Raw genomic sequence first — 22,552 nt, 5'->3', positions numbered from 1 at the left:
CAGAAAAGCTACACAATACGAACCTTTATAAATTGCAACACAACCCATACAGTATATGTTTTGGGCTGTGCCTGTGGCAAAATTTATGTGGGCAGTAGCACCAGAAACCTCAAAATCAGGATACAGGAGCATGTACGAGCAATTAAAAACAGAGACATTAAGTATCCCGTAGCCACTCACATCCAAACACAGCATCCTGAGAAAAGTGACATTTGGTTCCATGCTTTGGAACATATAAAGAGTCCGCCCCGAGGAGGTAACAGAGAAGTAAACTTAAGAAAGGCAGAGGCAGGGTGGATTTGTCGTCTACGGGTGACAACTCTGGGACTTAATGTCAACAATGAGCTGCATCACTTCTTATAAACATGCTCTCCCTCTCCTAAGACATAGATCTCTAAAATGCACCATTCCAGAGAAATATGCCTAGATACTATGGGCACCCCTCCTATATACACCTGGTTTCAAACTGAGTTAACAGCTAACAGGTTGGCAGGAGTGTGACATAGAATTATAGGCAATATGTCCTGACATCATGCATATTCTTTCAGCAAACACCAATATTTTAACTATATTTAGAGGAGGTAGAAGGTAAGGAGTGCCATATAGACTCCTAACTAAAAAATACTAATTTGATTGTGCTTTATATAAAAACAGCACAAATTTAAAAGTAAGTCACATAAAAGAAATTACCACAAAAATAAAATAGCTAATATACTCAATAAACCATGAGAATACTTACTGACAAAGGACTTTGAGTATAATATGATAATCTGCTTATATTTTCCTTTCGGAATACATATAAAAAGTGACTGTTGGCCACTGACGCTAATCTATCTGAACCCCTCTCAAAGATGGCGTCAAATTTAATCCGACAAATAACACTAATACATGCACGGACCACCGGTGTTTCACCGGCTACCTTATAAATTTTTCAATATTTCAAAACGACTTGTAAATTATTAATAACAATTCTCCATCATTTCAAATGCTATTTTACGCAGAAATATGGGCAACTTCAAGGGAGAACTTGTATCTTTTCTTTGCATGTAATAAACCCATCCCAAAATGGCGCTCGTTATTTCGTGCATCAAACCTAACACACCGTTCATGGCTGTCTCATAAATTTTTCAGCAATTCAAAAAACGATTTATAAATTATTAACAACAATTCACAATCACTTTAAATACTATTTTGCGCAAAATTTGGGCAACCTCGAGGGAGAACTTGCCTCCTTTCGTTGCACGAAATAAACCCATCCCAAAATGGCGCTCGTTATTTCGTGCGTCTAACTTAACATAACACTCATGGCCCTAAAATGCGTTAAAACACCAAAAGTATAGTGGAGATGAAACGCCACAAAATAAGAATGCTGTTTTCCACTAGATAATATCCTGCTTTAAACAAAACCTCTATATCCGTATTGAAGAAGGAGGCAGTAAAACACATTACAAGATGGCGCCTACGCATTAATGCGTGGAGTGTCTCGCTTCGGCGGTGATTATTCAGAATCACGAATGAGATCAGCTGTGCCCAGTTAAGAGATCTAAGCGGGGTATTTAAAGGGGAGAGAAAACAAACCCATTTGGAAACGAATGCGGTTACGATGCCATGATGCCTCGACTCTACAGTTTACAACAAGTAAGTGTGAGATATACTGTGTTAGATGCTTAGCCTTAGAACTAAATCTGGGACGCTTGGGAAGCAAAGTAAGTGTAGGAACTACTGTGCTAGATGCCTAGACTTAGAACCTAAATTTGGGACACTTGATAATCTAACTCATGTAATCTAAAAAGTACAAAGTTAGGATTTAGCAACTGTGTTCATGAACAACTTAGACTTGAGCCAAGTTGTGTTTTTAAAAAACAAACAAAAAAAACAAAAAACGGATGTTAGCTTTGAAGCAATGGATGTTTTGGGATTATAATCATGTCCCCCTCCATACATAACTTCCCAGATAACTAAAAACTTATAACTATTGATTTTTATTTTTATTCAATTCTCATTCAATGACTGCCTGAATTCTCCTAAGCATCAACAATGAACATGGCTTTTTTTATAAATAGAAACCCGCCAAGCTCAAATAATCTGTTGAGGAGTACACAACTCTGCTTTATCTAATATTAAGCATATTTATCAAATTTAAAAAAAAACGCTCATAAACTGTGGCTCACAATATAAACACAAGCAAACTGTACAATACATGTATATCATTTCCCTTGATAGTAAGTTGGACCTACAACGCTCCGGCTCAGCAAAATTACTTCATCAAAGAAAGCATGAAAATATCTCTCTGAGTTTCGGGACCCTCAACTAAGAAAACATACTTACTGTTTACAAGGTATGCTAACATTCCATATAATAGCTGACAACTACTTGCCTGGTAATAAATACCGCACGTATATCTTTCTATGCGCAAGCTTGTACATATTATATAGCTTTTAAATCTAAGGATGGATATACCTTTTTTCCCAGGTATTCGCCTTATTGTTTGCACAACCACGCTGAGAAAGAAGTTTTAGAGACAAACTCCTTAGATGAAGCATCAGACTAGACAACAAAAAAAACAGTGACTAACCTGGTAAGAGATATGGCTAATATGGTCCGTAAGAAATAGAAAATGAATGTATGTTGAGATATTTATAAAGTAATGTGTACAGTTGTAAAGACAGAATTTTTAATAATGTTCTTTGGTCACCAAGATATATCACTGGCCAATTCTCTCTGAGGGGAATACAAAGCTCAATTTGGAAAAGTGTTATTCTGCTAAAAAAAAAGTGGCGTTTGTTCTGATGGAGTCTGTAAATGCCCAACGTAGTGTGTGTTATACTATTCCTACTGATTATTCCAGCTTTAATAACAGGTTCTGTTTTGCCCACCGTACCCAAAGAAATTGTGATAAGTGAATGTGTCCACAATGACAAGATATACATAATCTCTATAGTCCCAAATCATAACAAACTTATTAATTCCGTAAGGAAAGTGGTCTTCAATGGAGTCTTCTCTTTGATCTTAATAAAGTTTCATAAAGGCAAAGCATACGAATGTCGTGCACATATGCAATGAAATGTTGTGTTTTTTGTGACTTTTAGTATTTGATAGTAAAAATAGGTTTTAAAATTTGTAAAAATGTATATGTTGTTATGATGTGTAAAAAATATCTAAAACTGTAAATAATGTGTATATATATGTGTTATTTGTAGCCCTGAAGAAGTCCGGTTGGACGAAACGCGTAGGCACTGGCTACAACATTGTTTTTATGAAGATAGCATTTTGAACAGAATAAAAGACCTGACTACCCAACTATTGAAGACTCCTAACTTACTTTGATGGAATGATTGAAATGTTGTAATTATATGGTGCTTTTCCATAATTATTGTTTCATTAGCTACTATGCGATAAAGAAATAGATCATCTCCATACATTTGCAGAGTGCTGGACATTGTGTTAAATTGTGTTGTTTGAGACTTCTTAGTCTCAGGGAGACCTAGGGGTCTGGATCTTCTGTCCTTAGCACCTAAAATTCTCAGATATTCGAGTGACACTAGTGGATAGGTGCAATTTCACATAGCCTCAAACCCCTGTGCTTGGTGTATGTTGAAATAAAGTAATTTGACTGACTGACTGACTGACCCTCCAAACTGTAAGCAATCCAGCTACGAGGGTGGAAGCAAGGAGATCGTTAGAGCCATGGGAGGGGCTAATCCTTGCCTCCGCGTCCTTACTAGAATTGAAACTTTCCTTCATGATTACTAGGAAATTTTTCATTCTATGTCAGGACCGGAGGCGAAGATTATGCCTGTTCAAAGCTTATCCACCACTAGCGAGGCCATATCCACGACTGGGTTGAAATAGAACCTTTTGAACATTGAATCCGATGGCTTGTGGGCTGTGTTCAAAAGGTCTTCCACGCTGGCTCCCAGGGAGAAAGCTTTTGATGGCATGGCTCTTTGCACTGAATGGGTGCCAAACTGCGAGATGTTTATGCCCGCTTCTAGCATCACCCATCGGATCCATCGCACTGTAGTCGGTGGCGAAACCGCTTTCAAGGGCCTTCGTAAGTAAATCAACAGTTGCCGTTCTCCCGGAGGACGTGTCTCCTCCGCCATGTTCTAGTATTCCTTAAGGCATCTGACCACGCACAGCTTGGACGTACTATCAAAGGCTGGATACAATATCACTCTAGAGTCCAATTAGTTCTGCGGACGAAGTGGAAGGTAACTACCTGCGGGGTGTAGACTCGACCTGAGATGTCCAACGCCCGAACATCGGACACCCTACGACAAGAGATGAGGCCAAGGAGAATTGCCAGCTTTGCTGAAAGTTCTTTTCGGGACAAATATCTATTGGCTTGCCAGGTCTTGAACAAGTGAAGGAACGTTAACATCCCAAAGAGATGAATATCTAGGTTCCGGGGAATGCGTTAAGCATATACCCCGCAGCAGTTTGCAAACCATAGGGTGTTCCCCAACTGGTTGGCCTTGCAGCGGCATATGGCCCGCCGAAATCGCTGAGCGATAGGAATTAATTGTCTGATAAGCTAAACCCTGAGAAGTTAGGGATGCCAAGAAGTTTAGGATAGCGACCACCTTGCACCCCATGGGATCGAACACACCAACCAACCCATCGAGACCAAGCTTATCTGTATCTCTTGTTAGTGCTGTCCGCCTATGCTGCTTCCAGCAATCGCTGAGCCTCTTGCGATAGCCCGCCAACTCTCCAGCGATGCCTGAAATCCGCTAGGCCACTAGGGGCATTCTTCCCTACTGGAGGTGGGGGTGAAGGAGAACTTGTGGACCCCTCAGAAGAAAAGGATTGCGGGGTAGAAGGACTGGAAAATCCCAATAAAGTTCCAGAGGAACTGGAAACCACACTTGCGACCTCCAATAAGGAGTGATCAGAACCACCTTTGCGTGCTGCCTGCGAATATGAGTTGTGAGCCTCATGATCATCGTGAAGTGGGGGGGGGGGGCTGGGGGGGTGGAGGGAGGAGGGGAGAACAGAATCCGTGTCCCCGTACCAGTCTTGGAGGAATGCGTTTGTCGCGGTCGCCCCAGGGTCCGGCTTCCAACTGTAGAATTTTGGAAACTGGTGATCCAACCTGGATGCAAAGAGGTCCACAGAGAACGGGCGCCACATGCCGTTTAACCACTGGAAAACCCGCGGTTGAAGCTGCCACAAACTCATGTCTAGCCAATTTCTGGCACACCTGTCTGCCACTACGTTGGACACTCCCGGGAGTATTCTGCTGTCACCGAGATGTTGTTCGAGAGACAAAAGGTCCACAGATCCTTGGCCAAATCCGCCAACGCCATGGACTTCATACTGCCAAGATGGTAGATATAACGCATCGCAGAGACGTTGTCCATTTTCAATAGGTCATTGCAGGATATTCTGTCCTTGGTCAAGCACCGTATCGTGAAGGAGCCCGCTATCAATTCCAGACAATTGATGTGCAGCTGACCTTCTGCGGCAGACCACTTTCCGCTGTTAAAGGAGTCTCTGCAACGAGCCTCCCAGCCTGACTTGCTGGCGTCAGACTATCACTAAGATCCGGGTCGCAGCCAAAAATGGCTCTGCCATTCCAGGTTTCCATATGGTCGAACCACCATCTCATCTCCATGCGAACCTCCTCGGTGAGGGGAACCTGATTCGCATATTGCAGGCCCTTGCAGAGATGGGAGGCCTTGAGACGTAGCACCCTGTAGTGGAGCGGGCCCGGTAAGATAGCCTGGATCGACGCGGCCACGAAACCCACCAAACGTACTATTGGTTTCAGCGAGGGAGAAGAGCGAGTGCGCCTGAGTTCCCTGCGAATCTTGACAATCTTCCGCGAGAGAAGGCTCAGGGTGCGGGCCACCGAATTGATGGTAAACCCCAGGAAGGTCACCATCCTGGATGGAATCATCAGGGATTTCTTATCGTTGATGACAAACCCCAGGCTCTGTAGGAGACCCCTTGTTTCCTTGAGCCGGGGACTATACATAAGGGGCACTGCTCCAGAAGCAGGATATCGTCTAGATAGACAATGAGACGCAGTCCCTTTGCCCGAAGTGTTTCCACAACCGGTTTGAGAACCTTTGTGAAGCACATCGGGCTGACGAAAGGCCAAACGGAAGGGTAGCAAACTCGTAGACCACACTCTTCTAGAGAAACTGAAGGAACCGTCTGTGTGGAGGGTAAACTGGTACTGTAAAGTACGAGTCTTTTAAATCCTGGTGCACCATCCAATCGTTGGGTTGCAGGAGGTCGCGCGAAAGATGAATGCCCTCAATCTTGAAATGGCAGTAGACCGGCGAGTGACTGAACTCTTTGAGATGGATGACGGTACGCTGACCACCATCCATCTTGTCCACTAAGAAGATGTTGCTGAGGAAACCTCTCGGATGCAGGCAAGAGGGAACTATGGCGAGGGCGTGGTCTCGCAACATGGCCAACAGGACGTGAGCTCCTTCGGCTCCTAACCAGCCAGCCGTCTAAATCCTGAATAATCCTACCTACTGACACCCGCGGCGGCTCCTTTGGGGCGGCGGGACCTCTATGCACTGCAGGGATGCCTTGGGAGAATGCGCTCCGACTGAGGTCTCCGGAATATGCGGCGGCGGCTCTACGCCTGCAGGCTTGGCCGGCCGGAATCACGCGAGGCTGGGGATGAGGCCTGCGACATCCTGAATCCTTCACGGGTTCTGCGGCTGGTGATCTTCCCACTGTTCACCCAGCAGCTTCTGCAGCTCCGGGGGAGCGCCCTCTTCCATCGGGTGCCTCCGGCTGTGTCCTGGTGCCAGTCTTCTCTGCTGGGCACTGGGGAGAAGGGTGTTGGCCTCCGTGTGGCCGCTGACACTGGGAGGCATTGGTGTGCACGGTGGAATTGTGCCCCTCCCTCTGCTGGCCTCGTGGTGCGAGGTGCGACATCGGCTGGGCAGCGGAGATTTGGAGTTCGTGCCGGCCGCGCGGAGCGGCCATGTGCTTTCTTCTGGCCTGCTGGGGGCCCTCTGCGCCTGAGAGGCTGTGCCTTACAGTGGGGCCTGTGGAACTGCTTCGCCCTCCTGGGAGGTGTCATCCCAGATCCTGCTGGCGCGGAGGTCCCTTTGATCCTTGGTGGCCCCTGCGGAATTCAGTGTCACTGCCGGGCTGCGACACTCCTGGACGGCGACTGCCTGGCTGCTGGTTCCCTGGTTCTGTCCGGTGTGAGGGACTGTCTTGCCAGGGCTTCATCTTCTCATCCTGCCTGCTCTGCTCGGTGCCCGTGGGGTGCCTGATCCTTCTTGGTGACTGATACTCGTTCTCTTTGGGAACTCCTGGAGCTCCGCTGGAGCTGCTGTCATGGGCCACGACAAGCTGCCGCGTGCCTCTAACTCTAACACCATCACGCAGCACACCACACAGCGCCTTGGCCCACAGCGCATCACTCGCCAGATGGGTCCGGAGGGTGAGGGTGGTACCCTCACTAAGCCGTCTCGGGCTGAGCTCCAGGAGGCGATACAGGGGTCCTGCAACGCCCTGGAACAACAAATTGAGACTGTCTCTATTGATGGTAACCTGCTGCAGGCGGATCTGCGCAAGGTGGCAGATAAGGTCTCCACGGCGGAGGGTGACATCGTCCAGCTTCAGGGGGAGGTGGCCACCCTGTGGCAGCAGGTATCCCAGCTCACCAGTACTACTGGAGCACTGGAACGACGTGCGGAGAAGGCGGATGGTCGGGCGCGCCGCAGTAACTTCAGGGTCCTGGGCATTCCGGAGTGCTCGGAGCAGGGTAATGCGGAGCACTTTTTGGAGAACTGTATAAGTACCAAGCTCTGCCCTACCGGTCTGTCGGAGGTCTTTGTGGTGGATAGGGCCCACAGGGCATTGGTCCTCCCTCGAAGCCGGGGGCTCCCCCCTGGGCCCCATTGCTAAAATCCTGAAATACCGTGACGGACTGTATCCTGCGTGCAGCGCGAGAGGCGCCCAACTTCACTTTCGACAACGCCAGGGTTTCCATCTATCCAGACTACACCCGCCAGGTGCAGGAACAGCGGAAGTCTTTTCTTGGTGTCAAGCAGAAGCTGCATGAACTCCACCTACAGTACATGCTCCTGTACCCTGTGAAGCTCAAGGTGCTCACAAATGGGAAGGCTCACTTTTTCGAATCTCCAGAGGAGGCATGGGAGTGGTTGGAGATTAGGGGGATGCCCTCCCCCTGAGCTAGCTAGGGGTTCCTGGCGCACCTTGGGGACCCGACCTTCTGGAGGCCGCAGGAACCATTGCAGGAGTCTGCCCGTCCTCAGACGCACCGGTGGAGAGACAGCGGATCATAGTGGGAGACAACGGCGCGCTACGTGTGGAGTCCTCTGACTCTGATTCCTGGGGAGAGCCTGGTGCCGGAGACTCTCCTGTTCACTTCCCATGTGATTCCATAGACAGCCATGGACCCTTCCACGTCTGCTACGGTACCATCCTGCAGTTGATATCCTTAGTTTTTTATTTTATTTCCCACTTCTGGGGTGGGGCGGCCGATACTAGACGCCTGGCGATCTCTTTTTTCCCCCTCGCTGGGCTTTGGGGGCCTTGCTTGCGGTCCTTGGGCTGCCGTTGTGACCATCAGTGGGGTTTGCCGGTTGCTCTTCCTTGGGAGATCACCGGACACTTACTCAGACAGGCCAAGACTTTCCATAATGACTTGGGGCGGCTGGTATGTGTCGGGAGCAGGACTTGGGGGAAGGGGGTTCTCTTCTCCTCCTGGGTTGGCTGTGCATGTCCTGGCACCAGCATGGCAAGGGCATTTCTGCATATTTTGTTGTCGTCAGAAAATTGCTTGTGGGAGGGTGTTCTTGGGGGGGGGGGGTTTCAAGGCATCGTATGTATTGCATTTCGGGTACGGGATCGGGGTGGCTACACGGGACGCGGAATACGACAAGACTGGTCACTTCACCTCACATGGGGCATACATTTCTGAGCCCCCCCGTGAGAGGGCTGGGTACTTGCACCAAGGGATATAGGGTCCTGTCCTCCCTTCGCAGGCATAAGGTTTCAATAGCATGCCTCTAAGAAACTCATCTCACGGACGAAGGGGCTCAGAAATTGGGGGGAAAATGGCGAGGGCAGGTTTTCCACTCTTCCTTATCTACATATGCCAGGGGGGTCCTAGTCAGGGTGGCCCCTGGGGTCCCGTTTGCCGTCCAATATGTGGAAGCTGACATCCATGGGAGGTACCTGCTTCTTAGAGCTAAACTGGATGGTAGGGATGTCGCCATACTGAACAACTATGCCCCGAACACAGATGACCCAAACTTTTTTCAGTCCCTGCAGGAGTTCCTGGTCTCGGAGCTGGAGGTACCACTACTTTGGTTGGGGGACTTTAATTGTGTCCTAGAACCCATTCTTGACAGGTTCCCATCCCGTGCTGACACAAAACCACGAATGACGGCGAAACTCCGGGAGGTCATGGGGAATATAGGAGCCCAGGATGTCTGCGCCAGAGATACTCGACTCAGAAGGTATACACCTGTTTTTCCTCCACTCACAATACACATATTTGCTTGGACAGGGTTTTAATCACAAATCCAGAGGCCACCATGTCCCTTGAGGTGACCCATCAGGCACGATTCCTCTCTGATCACTCTCCTGTGGCATGTGTGGTGAATTGGGGGGGGCCCGTTGTGTCGCCCACGGACTTGGAGGTTACCAACAGAGATTCTTCAGGACCAGGTGGGGAGGCATCACTTAGAAACTGTCATAACTGACTACGTTGACCTTAACTGGGGTAGGGGGGATCTCACTGGCCACAAAATGGGACGCTCTAAAGGCGGTGGTGAGAGGGGCATGCATGAGCCTAACCTACGGGGTTCAGAAGCAGCTTCAATGAGAGCTGCCGGAGGCGGAAAGCCAAATCTTGGAGCTACAGACCTCTGAGGCCACGGACACTACGGCGAGGGAGGGGGAACATGACACTCGGACACGCATCCATGATATTCTGGATAGACTCGATAAATATACCCTCACACAATACAAGCAACGTCTCCATAGGGATGGGGATAAATCGGGTCAACTTTTGGCCTGGATTCTCTGACGGGAAAGAGCCCCGGAAGGGATTGTGGCCCCACGGGAGCCTACGGGGGGCTTGGTCCACTCTGAAGTGGGACTGCTGCTGGCCCTTAAGTCTCATCTCCAGAGGGTGTATGCCGCGGACCAAGCCATTTCCGAGGCTTCTTATCTCCCTTACCTTCGGGAACTGACCCTACGGTCTATCCCCAAGTCGGCACTAGAGAACCTAGACGAAGCCCTAACGCTGGGCGAGGTACGCTCCGCCCTGCAGCACCTACCGAGAGCCAAGTCCCCAGGTAGTGGTGACTGATTACCTCCTGAGTTTTATCAGGCATTCAAAAGTACACTTCCCCGACTCCTATTGCAGGTTTATCTTGAGGCGTTTGAGAGCGGGACTCTCCCGCCGAGCATGACTATGGGGGAAATATGCATGATCCTGAATCCGGGTAGGGACGCCCAGTAGCCTTCATCGTATCGAACGATCACGATGATCAACACGAACGTTAAAATCTTGTGCAAGCTCCCCACGCTTAGCGCCGTACATGACTCACTTGGTCCACGAGGACCAGTGTGGTTTTATACTGGGGCGCAACACGGCTATGAATTTGCAGTGGTTGAATCACATTCTACATGAGGTGCGTGGTCGGGAGGAGCAAATGGTGTTGGTGTCTATTGACCTCGCCAAGGCGTTTGACACAGTCGATTGGGGTTATCTCCTCGAGGTCCTCCGCGCTGTGGGGCTGGGTCCGAATTTTTGTCGATGGATTTGCATCTTGTATACGGCCCCCCTTGCCAGGGTGAAACTTGGGGGCGCACGTTCTGAGGAGTGGCGGCTGGGACGGGGTACACGCCAAGGGTGTCCTCTCTCGCTGTTACTATTTGCCCTAGCCATAGAGCCCATTGCTGTCCTGGTTCGGACAGATATGGAACAGTGGGGTATCAGGGTGGGGGACACGTGCAACGTTATCTCCCTGTATGCGGACGATGCCTTGTTCTATTTGGCCTCTCCCCAGGACGCACTTCCGATACTGCTGCAACACTTACACCGGTTTGGGGCGGTTTCTGGATTACAACTTAACCGCAGTAAATCACTGATCTTTCTACTGGCGGGTCTGTATTCAGTGCCCTTGGGAGACCTACCAGATCCCGGGCTGCGCTGGGAACGGAAAGGGTTCCGTTACCTTGGAATACAGGTGGCTCCAACGGACTCGCAAGCGCTAGCCCGGAATGTAGATCGCATAATCACGTCCTTACAGCAGTCAGTGTCTTTTTGGAATTCTCAACCACTCTCGTTGATGGGACGGCTGGCCGACGCAAAGATGGTAATGCTCCCTAGGATGTTATATGTCCTCCCAAACTCACTATGTCCGCTCCCACCACGAGTTTTCAGCTCTCTCAAAAAGTTACTCACATCCCTGCTATGGGCGGGCCGACGCAGTAGGGTGGCTCTTCACACCGTTGTCCGCAGCTATGAGGAGGGGGGCCTCGAAGCACCACGCTTCGACCTATACTATTACGCGGCCCAGTTACAACATGTGACCCGTTGGTTTACAGACACAGACAATTGGGAGGCATGCCTTCTCTCTGGTATGGTAGACATCCAGACGCTACAGATCGCCCTGATGCAGGGTAGGGGGGCGGACACATCCATTCCCTATATTGTGCGACACACGGCCGGTATATGGCAGCGGTTTGCTGAGAAGGTCTTACGGAGGGCACCCTTTCATAGGGAGCTCCCTTGATCTGGATACCGGCCCTCTTCATCGACCTGGGGCAATATATGTCCTTTCAATCATGGAGGGAGGGTGGTTGCGAAGTTCTGGCTGACCTTCACCCTAAAGAGACCTTCCTTACCTACGAGCAGGCAGAAGAGACCTTTGGCCTTGGACGGGGACAATTCCTACACTTCCGGAGACTTCAGGATGTGGTGAAGGTCACCTGGATCCAGTACCCAGACATTCCGTCACTGACCCACACCTTGGATATCCTCCTTTCCTGTGGCAAGGGGTGTAAACTGATTTCTCTCCTGTACAATGCCATGAAACAGGATTCAACCCCTCCGTTGAAGCCATCCCGGGCTGCCTGGGAGGCGTATCTCGACACTCCGCTGGAACAGAGGCAATGGGCACGCCTAGGCTCCCTCACGCGCACGGTTTCATGCAACGCAAGGTTTAAACTGACGCACTTCAATTTTTTACACCGCACCTACCTAATCCCGGTATCCCTGAATCGTACCTGTGGGGATAGGGGAGATGGATGCCCTAGATGCACCGCTGAGAAAGCGGGCTTCTTACACTTAGCATGGGAATGTCCTTTAGTCAGGCAATTCTGGGTGGGGGTGGTGGAACGAATAGTTGCAGCTACAGGCCTTCAGATGGCACTCTAACCCCTGTATTGTCTGCTTGCATTAGTCCGGAAACCCAAGATAAATAAACTTTCGTATAAACACCTACAATTAATGTAGGTACTAGCCAGGCGCAAGGTGGCGATAACTTGGATGGGGCAGAGGGCCCCGGAGGTACCCACTTGGCTTAGAGATGTCAGTCAGCGAGGGGTCCCTGGCTGAGGAAACCCACATGCAACTCACTCGGAGTACCATAGAATTCCATTAAAAAACCCTTACTGTTTGTAACACCCAGGTGTCTGAGATAATGGTTCTCCAAGTATGCGTGAAAAGTCCCAACCTGCCACCCACCTTGAGGTATTGTAGCGGTAAAAGGCTCACCTGTTGCGGCCAGAGGTTGGCCACGTCCTCTGCCTCTCCGGCCTCTGTATCCACGGCGGGACCGAAAGAACTCCTGTCTGCCGGGGTCTGTGGTCTTCTTTCCGCCTCATTGAGGGCCTTGGGTGTAGAACTTGCCGGCCGAGCATCCCCTGCCACAACCAGCGCTGACAAAAACACAAGGATGGAAGTCTTTTTTGATGGAGGTCTGCGCTTTGTCGAGCGAGGTAAAGGTCGAGACAAACTTCGCCAGTTCCTTTATAAAGGGCTCACCAAACAGGCCACCCGGAGCGATCGCGCCCGCCTCCGAAGAGGCCAAGTCCTCAAGCTTGGGGTCGACTTTTATAAAGGAAGGAGCGTTGCCTTTCTGTAGGCAGTGCCCAATTAGCGTTCCCCAAAAAGACTATGCCTCTCTGAACCCAGTTGGAAATACAGTATGGAGATGAAGATGAAACTGTTGCTTCAGCATCTTCAGCTAACTCCAGGATTTTCATAAGCGGTCAAGTCAGGCCCAGGAGTTGATTCTGACAGTTCTTCCAGGACCGGACAATACCTTTCTTAGGATCCCGAATATACTTTTGAAGGAAGGTCACCATCTTAGGGTCGACCTCCGTCGTCGTTGCGACTTTGTCCGGAAGGGTTAGACGAGGGCACTCTGCCCTAAGGCAGGCCCTAACCTCCTTCTCAAGAGGTTTAAGTAGGCGTCCAGCTACAAAAGCCGAAACTTTAGGGGATGGTGTCCAGGCTGAGGAACAGGGATGGATTACGTCCTCGGGGACCAACATGTCAGAGGGTACCTTGCTCGGCTTAGAGGAATCAGAAGGGGACACGCTAGGGCACCAGGGTGTCCTGCTTCGTCCTGGGAGTCCCCCACAGAGTCGTCATCATCATCATCTTGGCCAAAGTCTGGGCTCTCCATAACTTCTGAGGTCCTGCCCTGGTCTGTGGGGAAGATACGGCTAGAAAAGCCCTTTGAAGGTGCTCAAACGCCCACAAATCGGGTGCTGAGGTGCTTTTGCGCTTCTCCGCATGTTGGGGGATCGCTCTGCCTGTATGACATAGGAATACTGCATAATGCGGCACTCAAATTGACCCATTGCTGCTTCCACTGCTTGATGGATGGACGCGTCAACGGCGTCGCAGGGGATAACCTGTAGGGATTTTTCCTCCATGTAATCCATTTCCATACTTAATCTGTGCAGCGCTAGGAATGGCAGTCTACACGCTCATGTGTTATTAGCCAAGCGCTGGCAGGCAAAAGGACTGCCCAGGGGCGACTCACCCTATAATTCAATGGGTGTCAGGAGGTCTAGGCCCGCACCCACCACAGCCTTTAAGCGCTCCGAATACCGTCAAGGAAAACACGCGCCTTACTTGAATCTGCCTCACGGCAGCAATCTGACCTGCTACTGCAGGTGTCAAGGCTGTGGGCAATATCATAAAGAATCAACCCGCAAGTGCTTCCACTGCTTGATGGATGGACGCGTCAACGGCGTCGCAGGGGATAACCTGTAGGGATTTTTCCTCCATGTAATCCATTTCCATACTTAATCTGTGCAGCGCTAGGAATGGCAGTCTACACGCTCATGTGTTATTAGCCAAGCGCTGGCAGGCAAAAGGACTGCCCAGGGGCGACTCACCCTATAATTCAATGGGTGTCAGGAGGTCTAGGCCCGCACCCACCACAGCCTTTAAGCGCTCCGAATACCGTCAAGGAAAACACGCGCCTTACTTGAATCTGCCTCACGGCAGCAATCTGACCTGCTACTGCAGGTGTCAAGGCTGTGGGCAATATCATAAAGAATCAACCCGCAAGTGCAGGTGTCCGGGTTTCCAGACCTGACAGGCAGGGGTGCGTGTCGGCAGAAGAAATGCGGGCTGCACGTTTGAACTCGCTACTCCTGAGCAAAGGGAGTGGCTCAGACCAACGAGTTCAAAGCGGCGCCCCACCCCCCCTCGCGAGCCGAGGCACACTGCACCGCTGAGCCTGTGCGTGAGGGCCACGGGCGGAGTTTCGGGTGCTCCTGCAGCCCCGCAAAGAGAAAAAAGAAACCTGTGAAAGAAAAAAATCGGCAATTACAAAACCTGTGAAGGACAAAATCAGCAATTAAACTTGAAAGCATTAAGCTGCAGACTGAGTGGAACCCAATGCTGAGGAGGCACAACTTAGTCTCCTCACAAAGAACCATTCGCCTCCACTGCCGAAGCACAGGAGGCGAAGGGACACCATAGCGTGAGTATCAAAAGCAGCACGCAATCAAACACATGAAAATACATCAAAAATCCCTTAAGCAAAAACGCAGTGAAAGGAAAATGCGACTTAACCGCTGGCAGCAGGAAAGAAAGAGGAGTTGCCACAGGAAGCATAGCCCTCGGGGGTGACCGAGGACGCTGATTGGTGGCTGTTACAGACTGTCTAAAGCACCATGGGAGTGCTAGTTTTTTGGTCCAAATGTTAAAGTTGAACACTGCTGGCTGTAAGGAATAAAGGAAGTTACAGCATAATCCTCGCCTCCGGTCCGGACATATAATTCGATTTTACATATTATATATAATGCCCGGTGAAACAAATAGACAATGTGCAACATAAATACAAGTACATCTAATTTTGTAAAGGGTTGTCATAAAAATTGAGGTATCAGCCTCGTTTGTAAAGTTGGTGCCAGTGTGCAGCTAATATCTATTGCCAAGTGGAGCAATGAACTGTTTGTGCAAGAGGTTGCGGTATCGTAACATGGGAGAGTGATCATGTTCCACTGAGTCCCTGGTTTACATGTCGGGATAGTGGCTGTCTTACCTAAGACTGTATATCATGGTGCCCCCTGGGATGAGGCAGAGGCGCAGCATGATTTTACAAAGAGGGCTGCATAAAATAGCAAGTGTGTCTCATAAAAGAGCACTTTTTGTTAAAAGATAAAATGATTGAAAGATTGACCAAATAAATTGTTGCATCATCACTTACAAAGCAATTAAAAAATGAATTCTAGCATTTCCTTGTTCTTATAGCAATCTGTACTTCTATTGACCATAAGCTTACACAAATTCAGTGACTATGTTAGTTATGCATCCAAAATCAACAGCTGGCATTTATAGATTGCCAAGCTTGTTTTCAAAGTTCTTTTTTGCAACCAGCTTTATCAAGTTTTGAGTTTATCATTCCCTGACCTGTCCTTCCCAAGTCAGATCTTTCTCCCCTTCACGTTATAACATTTTATTCCTAAATGACTAAGTTTTTGTGTTTGTAAATGCACCCTGGGTGACATATGTGGTATCCTCAGCAGGGTTAGCATGACTAAGATAAAGCTCAATGTATTAAGATATGCTAAAAGGGTATTGTGCTTGGGTCCCTGAGGTGGAAGGTTATGACCGAGAACCGGGATGGTGACTTTCCATTGTGGGTTGCAAGCAGTTCAACTATGAGGGTTTGGGACTCTACAAGTTTACTAAACCCTAATATTCCAAAGCTATTCAATTGTTCGGTGTCTTGGAAGTTTCTGAAAGTAGGCAAGCTAATACTGTTCTCTGGAATGGGAGCAAGAGCTCAAGAAGCTAGATCTTGGTTTTCATATGGCTGCTCTCTGCAATTCTGCTGGAATATTGCCAGATTGTTGAAGGTATATGTCTGATGCATAGTGTGGGCTTTCTTCTGCATAACTTGTGGACCCTTTGTCTACCATGTTTTATGCATGGTGCAGAGGACTTTGAAGGAATCAAAGGAGTAACTATAAAGTGGGTTTGATACAATCTTGTTTTTGGGGTCAATGGAACTGTCTGATTTCCCACTTGCTGCTATCTGGTGATAGTGTGTATTGGGGGCAAAGTAAAGCCATTGGGTCAACACAAAAGTTCTCAAGAAGCTCCATGTGCAAGGAGATCATACTACTCCAAGACTTTGTAACCTGTAAATGTGTCTGACACTGTTTGTAAAGATACACTTGGTTTAATCCTAGTTACATTTTTCAAAAATGTCCTCTAAGTGGAAATTTGTAGCTGAAAGAGTTGACAAATAGGGTTTCTGCTTACCATCCTACAATTAGAGTCAGAATCAGAAACAGTTGATACCAAAAACACTTTTGCTTCGTTTCCCGTACTACAAAAAAGAGAACTGGCCTCATTGCCATTTTCTATGGCACAGTTCTTTTAAAAAAAGTAAAAGTATTTCGATGGATACCTGAGACAGACACAATTTCTTGCTTTAACCACAAGTCGAAAAGCTGAAGATGCTATGTAGCTAAAACATAAACATGAGATTATTTATCTCACAAAATCAGGTTGACAGGACAAACATCTTGATGCTTCACACAAATAGATTTGGTATCATTTACATGACAGAGTCCGGAGGAAATAACTGCTGCTCATAAGTGCCCTTATTTTAAATGAAGATGTCTTCCATAAGTGAGTCTGCCTTCTCAAATAGGAACTGATCACAAGACGCTACAAGTCCTTTAACAGTGTGAGTGCCAAACTTAGCAAGAAAGGCATATTTGTCTCACAATTTGACTTTTAGCTCACTTACTCAAGGGGAGGGAGGGTACTTTTAAAATATCTACTTGTCCAAGGGACAAAATGGTTTAGATATCTTCTTGTCCCAATTTAGTGTTGTGCAATGAGGTGACATATTATGGCAGCATTCTATTCAATCAGAGCGGAGATCCTAGCTTCTCTGATTATAGGGGACTCATATTAAGTCAGGGATTGGGTAATATAAGGGCTCTGATCAGAGGTTGGTATAGATGGACTTGACTTAATCATCATCTTCATTTTGCAAAAAAATCCTTCAAGGATGAATTTCCCTATTGCCTTTTGGAATTACTTCCTCAACACAACCACATTGAGTGCATTTCTTTCTTTAGAACATAAGGTCATGGTAGATAAATTATGTTAACTATCACTAATTTTGAAGTAAGTTTGAACTGTGTACTGCATTTACCAGGATGCAAAGGGGAGAACTGTGCTGGGACTGTGAGGCAGAGTGCTCCCAACCCCCTTTCTGTTTAACTATCACTATTGTATTTCCAAAAACCTGGAAATCTTTTGGGAATATTACACATGGTAAAAGCCTCTGGAAACACATCACAAGCGACAAAGCTTAGTATTAAAACAATACGAAATCAAAATGATTTGCATCACCTATTTACACCACAAATTGTGCTGTAGTGAGGGTTCAATACTCACCCGCAAGGTATGATGTTCTTGTGCTACAAAGGATGTGATTTCTTCTTGAATTGAGACAAATTCTAAGAACTGACCCCAGAGAGCCATTAAGAGTGAACAAAGCTGTGCAAGATTCATGTTTATCAGTTCGGCCAGTTCATCAGGATTTTCCATTTTCTGAGGAAAATAAACATTTATGAAATTATCAATGTGGAATGAGGTGCAATATATATTTAGACAATATATATTTGTTTTCATGTTTCAGTTATGGCTATCTTAATCTGGCAAAATGCCAAATCAGCTTCTCCATGTCAAGTAACAAAGGATATTTTTCAGTAGCATTGTTACTTTCAAAAACTATGCAGTATCACAACTTTCTCGGTTAGTTACCTATAAATGGAGAAATCTGCAACCATGTGAAAGTCTTTAAATGCAACACATTTATAAACTGTTGAGCCAATTGCTAAATGTTCAATTTCATTTTGGGAAAATATATAAAATCATACTCTCTCTTTGGAGAAGAGCCAAAAGAGAAGATATTGAAGGATTATTAACGATACAGACATTTAAGAAACCAAGAGAAGAAGCAACTGAGAAGATCTTAAAGAACTATCAATCATATAGAGAATATTAAAAACCCTGGAAAAAAGAAATTTTCTTTAGCATAGAACTTTCAATAAATGTGTATATGTAGAATAGATTACCTACTGGAACCTTTTCTGTGGTGATGCTGGCATACAAAATACACAAGTCTACTAGAATAATGTCTGAAAAATGATAGCACAATTTGGGTGATTTTTTATAAAGCTTGAGACCAGGCTGTAATATTTGTACAAAGCAGGAGCCTACTTTCATGTATCTAGCATGCAGAAATAAAAAGGTGATACTGTGAAACTGTAGCACTGATGGCTCATTTTGATGATGTTAGTGTGCAATGGTACAAGATGATTATTTTACTTCTCTTCGGTAACATCTCATCTGGTAGTGACAAGTTCTAGCTGAAGATTTCTTACCTTAGATCTATTCCCAGGCGCCAGACTGGATCCAGAAGCGTTTCTACAGCAGAACCTCAGCATATCGGTAGAGGGTGTAAAGCGACTCCGTCACAACGTCGTCCACCAACAGTGACGTTGGCAGAGTCCATATAAGCCCTGCCTCGATACGCTGACATCAGTTTCTACCGCGACTACTTTCCGCACTAGAACACGAAGCCAAGCATATAAACAGATCAGAAACCGTGTGCCCAAAAAGAATCTTCTTTTTGAAAAACAATCATATTTGTTTTAGCGTTAGATATATACATTATTACTGCCCCTTTTTATTTTTTAGAAAGATAGAGTCAGGCCACACAGCAGGGAGGAGTGTTGGGTCGGTAAGGAATCAGAGGCTAGATCTTGTCTCTACCAGATAAGACGTTACCAAAGGTAAGTAAATTATTCATCTGTTGGAGACGTCTAGCTGCAGATTCTTTACCTTAGAATGAGATACCCAAACAATACCATCCCTGGAGGACGGCCTGCGAGCCAGATTGTAGGAAAAGAAAAAAAAGAGAGCTGCTGCCAGGAAGGGAGGTCAGAGAGAGACATCTAGACATCTCACCAGGATCATCAAAGAGAAGCTTGTATGAAATTGGATCCACAAGCTGGGCAAAGACATGGAAAGATAAATTAAGATGAGTTGGGAAGAAGAGACAATAAAAAACATGATATAACATTGTTCCCGTAGAGTAAACTGATCCCAGAAAACGGAACGGAAGGCCAAGGACAGTAGCTAAAACTATTGAGTCAAAACTCCTAGCCACAGAAGCAAAGAATGCTAATAGCACCACTAAAATAGAAGAAAAGGATTATGGGCAATAACAACAATTAAACTTGCAGAGCACATGTGGTCAGAAAGCCACAGAGCACACGTGGTCAGAGGGAATACTCAGAGAGGGAAAGGAGCTCTCTGGAACTGTTCAATATAAAATCCTCAGTGGGGGGGCGGCCAAGGAGAGGCCAGGCAACAACATACAGAGGCCTTCCCAGGGGATGAGGAAGAGCGCAACAACGTAAGCAGAAACACACTCCTCCGTAAAAGTTAGGAGAAGATCACTCACTATAGAGATACCTAATGAGGATATATATATATTGGAGGCATGCACCGTTCCACGCATTTATGAAAAAAATGAAAAAATAAAGAAATAAGTCTGATTTTGGCGTATAGCGGAGTCTGTGTTCCTGTTTAAGTGCTCCAAGGCACTGGGAAGTTGTGGAGTTGATATATAGATTATATATATATATATATATATATATATATATATACACACACACATAGCTAGATGGATATAGATAGATTTATTTGGATAAAATCCAGATCTGTTATTGGGGGTGAGTGTCTGAAAAGTTTCAGCGCTCCCTCCATCATCTCCTTGTGTTTGATTAGTTCGTCCTAAGTTGATAAGGGGTGAATCCCCAAAATCGGTCCCGGGATGCTTGTTGCCTGTCCAGGGAAGACCTGGCTTGACAGTATGGCAGGACTGTTCCCATGAGGAACAGGGTCACACACATACACACACACACGCATACATACACCAATAGATATACAGAAGAAAAAAACTGTATAATAGGAGGTATCCAATATATATAGAAAAGACCACCAAGTCTGCACTGCACAGGTGGAACAACAACGAGCCGACAACCAACCACATGCCCTCATATAAAAGGAAAAGAAGTAGAAAGCACCGCCACCGACTGAGTGGTGATAATCAGGCGGCAGAGAGAATGGTGAAAAGAAAAACAATCTCGCTAGAATAAAAAATATAATACCACTATGGTGAACTGTAAAAGGGTCATGTTGAATAATGCCTGCACTGTTGTAGAAACGTTTCTTTATTCGGAATGGCGCCTGGTAAGGAATCTGCGGCTAGATGTCTCTATCAGATTAATGCAGAAGCAGAAATCTACAGGTGATCGTATATAGAAGCACAGTTTACATTACAATGTAAATGTGCACACATATCTAGCCTCAAATTTATTAACAATTACATGGCATTTGTACCTCTATACTGGTTCCCCTTATTTCATGAATAACATATATGAATTATGTGGTTTGCTGGAACTAAGGACTGCTAATGTGCACCTCACATTGGTTTTATATTTTAAAATGTTGACAGAGGTGCTTGTTACCATCCTGCTGTCAAAATCAGAATCAGAAACCTTAATGCCCCAAAAACTTTTGCTGGGTCTTCAGTAGTAAAAAGAAGAGCATTACATGTAGTTTCATTGCCATTTTCCAGAGCACATCTTTTGAAAAAAATATGTAAAAGCATTCTGTTAAACATCTGAGACAGAAACACAATTTCTTGCTTAAAAATGCTTTAATACATGCTACTTAACCAAAAACCCAAACTACATAGCTAAAACGAACAAGTTACTTACCTTCTGTTAGAAAGATTGGTTAGTTATAGATTCCTTACCTTAGAATTACCCCCAGGCCTCAGACTGGATCCAGAAAGTTTTTCGTCACCAGTACCCCTGCATGTCGGTATGTGGCGTCGGTCGTCTTTGCGTCTGTCGTCGGCGTCATGGTCGCCAGGATCACTTAGCGGAAGTTACTTAGACGCCGCCCTTGTGCGCTGACGTCAGTGCTGTACACGACTTTCCGCGCCGGTAACGCAGAGCAATGCAAGACACTGACCACTGGTGCAAAAAACTAGGGCCCTCAAAGGATGTCCTTAACCCCTGAAATCAGTTCCCAGAACGGGGAGGACGGGTGGGGCTGTAAGGAATCTATAACTAACCTATGTTTCCACAGATATATTGTTACCGAAGGTAAGTAACTTGTTCATCTGAAAGAAACAGTCAGTTATAGATTGCTTACCTTAGAATAGATACCCCAACAGTATCAACCCGGAGGTGGGTCTGCGAACCAAATTCACACCAGAAAGTCCTGGAGAACAGAACGGCCAAAGAAGTTGTCTCTCCAGACTTGGCTGTCCAGGCAGTAGTGGTTGGTGACCGTGTGCAGTGATGCCCACGTAGCCGCCTAACCGATGTCATGCAGGGGACCTCGCCGTCCCAAAGCTGTAGTAGCTGCCGTCGCCCTGGCGGAATGGGCACACAGCCCCACTGGAGGCTCCTTCTATGCCAAAGAATAGCAGGCCTTCATGCACAGGAGATGGTCCGTTTCTGCCCGGCCTTAGCCCCCGCATAACCAAAGAGCTGGTCGTCCACCCAGAATTGTATGGTGCAATCCAAATAAAAGAAGAGCGCACGTTTTGGGTCCAGACGGTGGAGCCTCTCTTCCTCTTTTGAAGGATGGGAGGGGGGAATAAGGTGGGTCAAGTGATGGCTTGGCCAATATGAAAAGAAGTGACCACCTTTGGAAGAAAGGAAGGTCAAGTTCTGAGGACGACTTGTCTGGATGGTCAGCCAGAAAAGGAGGCTTGGAAGACAGAGCTTGGAGCTCACTCACCCTGCGCGCAGAGGTGGTGGCCACCAGCAAAGCAGTTTTCAGAGTGAGGAGTCTGAGAGGACAGTTATGTACCGGCTCAAAGGGAGTGCACATCAGAAAAGTAAGAACCAAGTTCAAGTCCCACTGAGGCATTACGAAGGGAACAGGAAGACAAAGATGAGTAATGCCTTTGAGAAATCTATTTACAACAGGGAACTTGAA

The 22,552-nt window shown here is 46.9% G+C and overlaps 1 protein-coding gene across 2 annotated transcripts in view; it reads right to left on the bottom strand.

Annotated features, from left to right (window-relative positions):
* Positions 1-22,552, bottom strand: part of FAM135A (family with sequence similarity 135 member A) — a 1,101,526-nt gene that overhangs the window by 459,311 nt on the left and 619,663 nt on the right. For both annotated transcript variants that reach the window (XM_086926467.1, XM_086926468.1), the window contains one exon: positions 17,918-18,073. In XM_086926467.1, coding sequence (XP_086782593.1) covers positions 17,918-18,073 — 156 coding nt within the window. The remainder of the gene's footprint in view (positions 1-17,917; positions 18,074-22,552) is intronic.

This window comes from Lissotriton vulgaris, chromosome 6 (assembly GCF_964263255.1).
Source record: "Lissotriton vulgaris chromosome 6, aLisVul1.2, whole genome shotgun sequence".
Taxonomy (NCBI): Eukaryota; Metazoa; Chordata; class Amphibia; order Caudata; family Salamandridae; genus Lissotriton; species Lissotriton vulgaris.
Note: the sequence above shows the minus strand (reverse complement) of the source record. Positions and strands in the feature narration are given on the sequence as shown.